This window comes from Eucyclogobius newberryi, unplaced genomic scaffold, assembly GCF_026437365.1.
Source record: "Eucyclogobius newberryi isolate DKJ021-1_F unplaced genomic scaffold, fEucNew1.0.hap1 SCAF_2, whole genome shotgun sequence".
In the NCBI taxonomy this organism is placed as follows: Eukaryota; Metazoa; Chordata; class Actinopteri; order Gobiiformes; family Gobiidae; genus Eucyclogobius; species Eucyclogobius newberryi.
In genome coordinates, this window is record NW_027315834.1 from 40791356 (window position 1) to 40801840 (window position 10485).

Genomic DNA, 10485 nt, shown 5'->3' on the forward strand with positions numbered 1-10485 from the left:
GCCCTTTATCAATCTAACGGTTTATATTACCATTTGTGAACGTCATCACCGTCACTGCTAGCTTACAAGAGCTGCAATGCTAACTAATCCACAATAAATGAATGAACTTTTGGGAACGTTCAAATCATGCTTTAATTTATACGTTTGGTTTACATAGAAAAGTCCATTTCAGGCCACTTTTACCTTAATAAACGGCGAAACAGCAAGTGGAGGAACCATGGCGAGAGCGGAAGTGATGTCAGAGTAGACCGGAACCAGAAGTGGACCAGAAGTTACCATGGTAATAATAATAGATCCATGGGTAAATCCATGGATCTATTATATTACCTGGATAGGGTACGCCCCCTCTGCCTCTGGCTCCAAATTGAGTAGTGGCCACTTCGCAGAATGCAGTCTTTTGGTCGGACCATTTCAGGAGTTCGGCCTCTAAAATTACCAAACATGCTAATTTTTTTTTAGTCTAAAAATAAAATAGAAGGAATTTCACTCTTCAACTGTTTCTAAAATACTTAAAAAATACATTTTTAACCTTCCGGTGAACGGTGTACGCGCACCGAGCGCGCACGTAACCCTCATGAACGAGCCTCGGGAGAACACGTGACAGAAACTAAACACAAACAGAAGAAAGAGACACGACGAGACCACGATACACGTAAGTTGTGTTTGTATGTCATTCCTCACGTTTCACACATCGTTCCATATGAAGTGTAAAACAACGATTACACAGTTAACACGAGCTAACGTAAGCTAAAGTTTAACTACACAAAGATGCAACAACACGTCGTGATGGCTCGTGCTTCTGCAAATAAATAACTAATTATTTCTCTTACTAAATGTTCTAAGAGACAAGAGGTTATACACAGATCAAGGAAAACTAGAGAAAGAAGGGAAATAAAGTGATGTTTGTATTATGTGCTATAAAAAACAACCAATAATTCAAATATAACCTGCTATAATGGGTCATATCTTACATATATAAATGTAAAGGTGTTTAAAAGTGACAGTCCTGTACTTACAGGGGCTGAGACCACATTTGAGGTTTTATTACATATTTCATAATGACGTGTGCTGTGTTTAAACAAAGCACACGCTTGTTTTGTATAGGAATGTCATGGATTTACTTCCATGGAATATGCATTTGAGGTTTTATTACATATTTCATAATGACGTGTGCTGTGTTTAAACAAAGCACACGCTTGTTTTGTATAGGAATGTCATGGATTTACTTCCATGGAATATGTAGAGATTTAGCAAACATGTCAGTTATGTTCTAACTTCTAAGGTTTAAACTTATGCATAAATAAATGACTTTTGGTTCTAGCTTTAAAAATTAATGTGAAAAGAGGAACTTTTGTGTTACAGAGCGAAATGTAAATCTGTCAATAACATATTCCAGCTTTTCTCTGTTAAATGTGCATAATATATCAATGTTCTAATGAGTATCTTTCTCATCTTCAGTGCTGACCAGTGAGTTTAGTCTGTCTGTGCTGTCCAGAGCTCTACAGGTCACTGCAGGTCACTACAGGTCACTACAGGTCACTACAGGTCACTGCAGACCTAATCACTGCAGACACAGTCATCTCAAGTAAACTCCTGACGACTCCAAAGCAAAAGGTATTTTAATAATAACTTGTGCCTCGACTAAAAGTAAACAGTGTAGAATCAGTACTTTGAATTTATAAAATGTCTGTTTTGTTATGACCAAAAAAACTAAATGATAATTGTTTTTCAAAAGAGCCACTGCTGTGTCACATGTGTCTGTGAAGCAGCTTCAGGACAAACATGTGAAGTGTATGTTATATGACTTGTATAATCTAAACATATGAAGTGTATGTTATATGACTTGTATAATCTAAAGCTGTGACATGTTCTGTTTGTCTCTCAGTCATACGATGGAGCTGAACGGTGCAGTTACTGAAGTACAGAAGACTGCGTAGCCATGGAAACAAAGTCTTGTTAAATACTGAGATATTCAGTATTTAACGCAATAATGTCACATTCATGTGCATATAACTGATGTAAAAAGAGTGTTTATTTTACCATTATTATTAGTATTATTTTGTCTTGCGCTGTTTTTATTTTATCTTTATCTTTATTTTCCCCTTCCATTCCTTATTAAGGTATGAGAGGTTCTGTCTATAGGAGTTTTTGTTTATAAGAGTTCTTCTATTAAGATCGATCTATTAAGAGTGTTTTTTAAACTTCCTATAAGTTTTCTGTTCTTTTCCTCTGGATCTACTGTGTTGCAACAACAAAATTTCCTCATGTGTGGACAATAAAGGAATATCTTATTTTATTCAGTTTGTTCTATTTGACTTATACAGGTTGTTTTATCATTGTTAATATTTTTATGTTGCACTGAATCACCAAAGTAAGTTCCACTGTTTGTGAATTCTTTTCTTTGACAATGGCAATACATTTTCTGATTCTATTAATGATGATAATAATAATGAACAGTACACAGACTCCAAAACACCTTAATAAGGGACTCCCACATTGTAGCTTTAAAACTCATTGGAGCTTTAAAACTCAACTAAAACTGACTAAAATCAATTTATCATTTGTAGTTATAATCAGATTTGCATTTATTGAACAAGTTCATTCATGTTCATTATTCGTATTGAATACATTAATAAACAAATGTGTTTTGTATTTATTAAAGATTGACATGATAAAAAAAAATGACACAAAAGGAAACTGAATATAATTAAATACTGCTTAACTCAATTATGTAACAGAATCGATGATTATATTTTATATTTCTTCTCATCTGATTAAAAAAAATGCATATTGGCCAAATTATATTATGTAAATAAATAACTGAAAAGTTAATAACAAAATAAATACCCAAACCAAAAACTACAGAAAATGATGAGGACGTTATTCCACCTCTAAATGTAATTTATTGTCATTAAACCAGACTTTTTATCTTAACACTTCTTTATAATTCTCTTAAATATCAGAGCTTTACAATATGATACATGTATATTTATAGATGGATATAACAATCCATCATTATACGTTACGTAAACAGACTATTTCAAGCCGAATTATTCCAAAAGTCGGTGTTGACTGTTCTCAGTCTGTCACGCTGCTGTAACGTGCGCGCTCCCGACGCCAAAGCCTCACGGCGATGACGTCACAAAAGTGGGAGGAGATATACCACTGTTCAGGAAGTAATGCGGAACTAAAAAACTTTTTTGGAACCATGCGCCAATGAGCAGCTCCATAGGTTTCAATGGCGGCCATCTTGGCTTCCGGGGGCTTGGGTAAATCATAATATTATTATAATAGATCCATGTTGTAAATAGGTCCATGGATGAATACAAGATCCATAGATAAATGTAGTTATAAAACAACATTCTTTTATCATAAAAAAGTTAAAAAGTGAATCGTAAAACTTCGTCATCAGATATTTAGACCTTACTCTCAATACTATAATTTAAACAGAAGATAATTCTACTAACATTTTAGATTAAAAATGTTATTAAGGTGAATAACCTAAATGTTGAATGAATAGCATGGTAACAAGACACACAGAATACTTGAAAAGTATTTATCACAGGGTAGGCTTATTCAAAACCGATTGATAATACTTACACATTTGTAAATTAAACAGTATTTGCTTTATAATACAACAATACAAATATTTGTTTTGCATTTTTATATGGCCTATATGAGCATGCAAACTATTGGCAAATGTTAGATAAAGCTGTAGCAGATATAATATTGCAGACTAAATAAATAAATAAAATATCAGTTCCAATGACCCTTCTAAACGTCCTCAGTCGTTATCATAGATGCAGTCTGTAACAAAAATGAATAATTGCTGTAACCATAATCGGAAATATTTACATAAAGATATGTTTGTGCTGTACAGCACATGTTTGATGCACTTAAAATAATTTACTAACATACCATCTCCAATATCATCGTAGATATCTCCATCACTGTAGGAAAAGAAAAACAAATCATATAAAAATGGACTCATTTGTTGTTTCTTGTACTTTTATCTTGGTGTGTATACTTACTCCGTAACAATGTAGCTGGTTGACACATGACCAACTGTGATCAACAAACAAATATTAACATTCATCTTGAATCTAAATGACCATGTTTGATTTACTTTCCAGCACAAGACTCACATTTGCCATCTTCATTTCTACAGATTAATTTGTTATCGATTGCTTTCACAATCACGTCAAGTTTCTCCCCTGCTTTGAGTGGCAGCTCTTTGTTACTCCACTTCTTGTTGGTAAGATTTGGGACAATGGTCACCTGCTGCAGCACTATGATCTCTCCATCATACTAGAATTACAAGTAAACAACTACAGTTAATTCACCTTTTCAAAATTGTGTACAGTAAACAAAACTTTACTAAAAGGACCAACCTTAAACTTCTTTCTGAATTCCTTCTCTTCTTTCTCTAACTTCTTCTGCTTCTTTGGATCTAACTTGGACATGCTTCATAGACAATAGAAATGTTTTAGTATTTTTATTCTTCCCCACATTTCATAAATCCTTATTAGAGGATCTACCTGATGAGGGATGGAGGAGGGGGAGGCATATTTTGGGAGTCCACATCATCATAAATCTCTTCATCAATGGCACCTCCCGTATGGTCTATGAAAACATACAAAGGGTCAGGCTCCAACTTCTTTACTGTATCTTAATACTGTTGCATTTCTTACCTATGTGTCCTGGAAACTGACTTCGCGAGGGCAATCTACAAGGATAAAACACATTACTATTTGACCACATTAATTAGTCTCAAATGAATTATTCTCTTAATTAACCAAGTAGATGCATGGTCACCATTTTAGTTGGATCATTTTTATCAGGATGTAAAATGATTTGGAAATGTTAGCAGTATTAGTTTGATTGTCAGATTTAGAGGGGGAAGATTAAACAGGTTTGGAGGAATCTTACTACGGCATGCATTTTACACTTTAGTGCTGGGAGCTCGTCTGCTCCGTTCAAGCATCCAGTGGAAGACTCGCGGCTTCAAGGGAGACTGCAATGGTTCTGAGGGACTGAACAGCCGACCACACATCAAAAAGGTTTCTATTTCTGCATATACCACTTTTCCAGAGTAAACTGAACCAGGTACAAAAAAAGTGGGCTCTAAGTTCTATTGTTCATTTATTTCTAATCGTGTGCATGTTCTTACCTAACATCTACAGATGAATCTACATCATCATATATCTCTTCTCCACCCACTGGAAGAGGAGGTAGAGCCACTGCAGAGAAAAGTGCATGACTTGTGAGTAATATACAAAAACATATGAGAAGGAAAACCAATCTTACCCCCAGGGCCTTTGTTTTTACTGCAAAACACATAAATACATTTTGTGATGGTGCATTGTATTTTACATATTGACTTTTTTATCCATCAAATATACTGTAAATGTGTTAACCTCTTATCAGGAGTTGCCATATCAATGTCATCATAGACATCAGGTTCAAAGGACTGCTCAGCCGTTTGTTGTTTTAGAGAGTTGTAGTCAATTTTCACTGACGCTATCTTCACATAGCCAACTAAAATGAGAAAAACAGATTCAAGTTTTGAAAGCTCCAAACTCCACTTTCACTTTTTAAACTTCCAGGTCACACACTTGATCCGTCTTGTGAGCGGCCCAACCACTTGCCCTCGGGGTTGCCCTGGATACGGATGATGTCCAGTGAGTCTCCCTGCTTCAGACTAAGCTCAGTCTTACTGCCTTTAAAGTCCACACGAGCCTTGCCTTTCTGTAGAACCTCCAATGGACCCACCAACTGGGAACAGTTCACATTTTAAACACCGCATAAACAAATGCATTCAAAGTACAATGACAAAAGCACTGCTATTTCCTCACTAACTTTAAACTTCTTCCTGGCCTCTTGTTCTTTCTTCTCTCGTTCCTTTTTCTCGGCTTCTATGCGTTTTTTGTCTTCCTTGTCATCTTTTACTTTCCTCTCCTGTTTTTGTTCAGCTGCTTCCCTTCATAAAAATAAATAAAAAAGTGTTACAAAGCCCAGGTTATTACCATAAATAAACATATCCAATGTGATTTATAAAATATTTGACATAAACGTCGTTGTGTTGTCAACCAGCCACTAGAGGGAAGTATCACTCAATGGACACAGTAACAGACAAGGTTTTATCACTGGGTTTCCTGAGAATGCTTACCGATCGCTGCACCGTATATTTTTTTATTTAATCAACTAAATGTCCTTAGGGCAACATTTGGAAATTGATTTTATTTTTTTATGCTTTATTTTTCTTTATTTTTTAAATAAAATGTAAAATTATAAAATTATATCATTGTTCTATATAAAATTATATCATTGTTCCTTACCATCTCTCATCAAGATCCTCATACATTTCACCATCTTCGTCATCATCTTCATCTTTTGTCTGTGTCATAAGAAGCATTAAAAATACACTTTAGTTTCTGAATCATGTCTTTTTCTAGGCCAAACGTTATACAACAGACATGGCCTCATCTCACCTTTGACATCTGGCTTGGATGAACTGCAAATAAAACATAGAATATAGTATCAAAACGATTACATGTATTACAGGTTACTGGTGAACACTGCACTGTGGATTATGCTTTGTATTGGGTTGACTTTTGCTTTTAATTTGTTAAATCTGTACAAGGTACACCAATGCACAACATGAACGCAAAGAATACTGCTGTGCCCTTTGAAAGTACTTCTAGAAAGATGTAACAAACCTGGCGGCAGAGGTGGAGGCGCACTGGTCAGTATATCAACATCGTCATAAAACTCTTCTGTTTCATTTCTGTAACAAGACAAAACTCTGGTGTTTATTAAACGTGATCTGTTTAGTGGTTGTGGCAATTGTAACTTACATGGCTCCTGGGTGTCTTGGGGGCAAACTTGGAACAGGGGGTGGCATCGGGGTCACATTGTTGCTAGGGTGAGGTGGTGGAGGTGGGACTATAGTCTTCTTTGTATCTTTAACAACAAACATATGAAGATAATTGAATGTATCGGCTTTAACATTTAATTCAATGGTGTTATCTCCAGTAAATTAAAGAAAAATGTGACGATTACTCTAAAGTTAACGATCAGTGGAAAGTAAAGCTATAGTTTTTATGAATATTCATCCTAAAACAGCCTCATTCTTACTTCCTCATGAAACAAAGTCCACTGTCAGACAGACTGGAGACAATAAAGACTGGATTTATTGCTAGAGACTGTGGCATAGTATGTATATTGTGGTCTCTAGACTAATACTGGCAAAAACTGGTTTGAACATTATACTTTACCAACTATAGGGATAAAGTTGTGTCTGTGTGTTTTCACACCTCTGAATGTAAAATGTTGTGAAAAGGAAATGCTCTCAAAACCAGCAAATAAGAGGAACTCCGAGCTGTCACAAGATCTTCCATCAGCAAAACAATGTCAGCTTAAAAAGCAGTTGATGGAAAATATTCAGAAAATCAGAAAATGAAAGTGTTTGTAAAATATACCCAGAGACATACATTAATAAAGGTTCTGCTTGTTGTGGAAAGTTTTAGAATTCAACTTTACTGGACTCAAGTTTGAATTAAAGAGACTTAATCGTTCACCCAAACATTATGCAACGTTTCCCTAAAAGACAAAGAATAGTCCACCTGCAGCTGTAGCCTGTGTAATAACACCCGTCATAGAATGCAATACATTATAGAACTGAATAGGTAAATTAATATTGACGATTTAGTTTGCAGTGCACATTTTAAACACGCCCAGATGTATTAACATTTCAGGAAACACTGTTAAACTACTCTTAAGAGTGAACTCTTAAACTATAAGAATCACATGCATTCCAAAACCTTTAGACGTCTAAGCACTGGGGTTGAGAAATATGACTCTATGTCCAACAGTTACGTCATAATGCATTATCTAAATAATGAACACAATTAACTATTTACTAATAACACACCTGAGTCAAAGTTAGTTTTCAACTTTGACTCGTGTTATTAATAAATATTTAAATAGACCCAATTGCTACCAACTTGCAGAAATCTCTTGACCAGGCCTGAAAAAATGAAAGCGTCAGCTGAGGTGAAACTTCTTTAGTTCCTCTAAATAAACATAGACATGTTGTGATAAAATGTGAATATATGAGTATATTTCTGTGATATATTTTATCTGCATAATAGTGATATTTTATCTGCATCATTAGTCTAAGAGAAGAACGGGTGTGTGACAAACTGCATTTGTGAAGGGGTCGTAAAGATGGGCCAAAGGATGTTTACCCTAGGGGGGGTGAGAGCCCAGAGGAGTTTGGGTAATGTTTACCCAAGGCTTGATCTCTACGGAAAAATACCAAGTGCCTTGATGTGAGGCTGACCAATGAGAAATGTGACCCGCCTATTCCAGAATATCTAATAAAACCAACCAGCATGGGAAAAAACAGGGTGAGACGCAGGAGGGTCAGCCAGGCTCCTTACAACAGCTTGGCTGACACAGTCCCCGCGTTTTCTCCCATGCATGCCACACAAATGTCTGATGTTTCTGTGTCGTTTCATATTCTAGGTTGAATTGTGTTCTCGATGTGTTACGGAATAGCATCTGGTGTTTGTCTAATTCCATGACACATGTTAGTGCCAAAGTGGAGCCATGAAACTCTCACATTTTAAAAAGGTGTAAACAGCTCTAGTGTCAAAGGAATAATTGCTTTATCTAGATTAATTTACTGAATAAAGTAATTGTAAATAAGTGTCATTGTTCCTACATTTTAATATATAAATTGGCGTAATTAGTGGAAAAGGTTTACAACACAACCTTGTGCAATAGTTGTGCACAACAAGAGGAAAAGGTAAACTATGTGCTAATCATATAAAACAATTGAGTATAATTATCCTTAGTAAATTGTAATACTTTCATACTTTTTATCAGCATCTGGCCAAACACAGGCCACTCTCTGCTCTGTTCAATTATCATGCAGAAGATGGAACAGGATTTTGTCCCATCCTCTTTGTGAGCCTTACCATCAGGAGGCGTTTCAGCTCCACTCTTATAAACCTCTATGTTGACGTCTGGAGGTCGGTTTGGTTTAGCTGGAGCTGGACCCAGGGCTAAGCTGTTGGTGAGCGGGTTTCTCTTTGGGCCACCATCTTTAATGTGAGGGGACACCTTCTTCAGACTAGGCTTCTTACTGGGAGGAGGCCTGAGAGGGGGAATATTGTTGGAGACATTTAGAGGCAGTTTGTTGATTGCACTTGGCCTCACGACCGTGTCTTGTTCTGCTGGTTCTTTGTTGAGGAAGGTCTGTGCAGACTTTATGTTCAAAGTTGGCTTAACAGCAGGGATAGGAAGTATGGGTTTGTTCACAGAGTCTGTGATCACTTTGTTCAGACCATTTGCCTCCATTTGCTGTTGTAATTTGAAAAAGTTGTTGGTAGGTTTGAGCTGTGCCAGGGGTATTTTGGGCGCGGGAGGTGGTGGAGAAGATACGGAGTCCTCTTTGACCCGAGGTTTGGTGCTGATAACAGGAGGTTTGGGGAAGGTTGGTTTGGCGTCTGTCCCTGTAGTTTTAAACCCAGGCTTGTTCGGAGGTGTTTTAGGCTCAGACATTTGAGTAAAAGATGGTTTTGTGGGTAACTTTTGTTTAATGAAATGTGGATTCGTGTCCTCCTGGGAGTTTGCAAACATACCAGCCAGGGCTTTGGTTTTGTTTGGTTCTGGGGCCACTGTGTCACTGTTAAAAGATGGAGTGTTTTTAGTAAAAAAGGGTTTAGGAGGAATAGCTGCACCACTCTCTGACACAGGCTTTTTCATTTGCAGCGTCTGCCCTGACAGCGTGTGATGGAGTGGTTGTTTGAGACGTCCTGGACCAATGGAGGGAGTGTCTTCGCTGTTTGCCTGAAAGCGAGCCATCATCGACTTCACATCCGACTTGTTTTCCTGAAATAAATGACAAGCAATGGGATTAGTGGGTTGGTTAGTAAGTTGCCACACCTATTACAATAGCTCATTCCGCTACATCAGGAAGTGCAGATAAGAGCAGGCTCTGCTGCTTTTCGAAACGAGTGAAAGTGACTGTGTCTGTCATTACTTTCAACATCATCAGTACAAAAAAGCTTTCAGGATGTGCTGTGACTATATTCTCATCATATTTCAAGGACACAGACACAAACTATAGATAAGGATCACATGTTATGTCACATGCAAACATTTTTAGACGTTGCTGTCTGTGAAATTAGGGGAAAAGAAAATATCCAAACTTCTTTAACCACATTCAACTTAAAATGACGCAACATGTCCCTTGACAAATGAGTTGCAACAAGCGCTTCTCAAAAATATTGGTGTTGCTGCAATTTGTGAAAAACCTGTCAATTTCATATGTAAAAACATGAAGCAGTTCTCCAAAATGCTTTGGTTTGTGCAACTATCAACTTCACTTAAATGATATACCGGTACTTCAATATCTATTGTATGAATTGACTGATCTACAGTGTGATTTGTAAAGGAAACATGGAAATGAAATGA

The 10485-nt window shown here is 36.6% G+C and overlaps 1 protein-coding gene and 1 long non-coding RNA gene across 4 annotated transcripts in view; one reads left to right on the forward strand and one right to left on the reverse strand.

The window, feature by feature from the left end:
- The first annotated feature begins 589 nt into the window (after positions 1-589).
- On the forward strand, positions 590-2268 carry LOC140368308 (uncharacterized). Its single transcript, XR_011928154.1, has 4 exons — positions 590-652; positions 1459-1614; positions 1736-1791; positions 1886-2268. It is a non-coding gene; the product is annotated as an uncharacterized lncRNA (long non-coding RNA).
- Positions 2269-3603: 1335 nt separating this feature from the next.
- fyb1b (FYN binding protein 1 b) overlaps positions 3604-10485 on the reverse strand; it is a 7532-nt gene continuing 650 nt past the window's right edge. Inside the window, exons 2-18 of one of the 3 annotated variants that reach the window (XM_072455357.1) lie at positions 8985-9900; positions 6858-6963; positions 6720-6787; positions 6492-6514; positions 6339-6397; positions 5860-5980; positions 5616-5775; positions 5418-5538; positions 5308-5327; positions 5171-5240; positions 4692-4726; positions 4539-4623; positions 4392-4464; positions 4146-4308; positions 4032-4065; positions 3919-3950; positions 3604-3807 (exon numbers count right to left, since the gene is read on the reverse strand). In XM_072455357.1, coding sequence (XP_072311458.1) covers positions 3785-3807; positions 3919-3950; positions 4032-4065; positions 4146-4308; positions 4392-4464; positions 4539-4623; positions 4692-4726; positions 5171-5240; positions 5308-5327; positions 5418-5538; positions 5616-5775; positions 5860-5980; positions 6339-6397; positions 6492-6514; positions 6720-6787; positions 6858-6963; positions 8985-9900 — 2109 coding nt within the window. In that variant the 3' untranslated portion in view covers positions 3604-3784. Of the gene's footprint in view, positions 3808-3918; positions 3951-4031; positions 4066-4145; positions 4309-4391; positions 4465-4538; positions 4624-4691; positions 4727-4817; positions 5034-5170; positions 5261-5307; positions 5328-5417; positions 5539-5615; positions 5776-5859; positions 5981-6338; positions 6398-6491; positions 6515-6719; positions 6788-6857; positions 6964-8984; positions 9901-10485 lie in introns of those variants that run through there. The other 2 variants (XM_072455358.1, XM_072455359.1) reach the window with 2 other exon arrangements.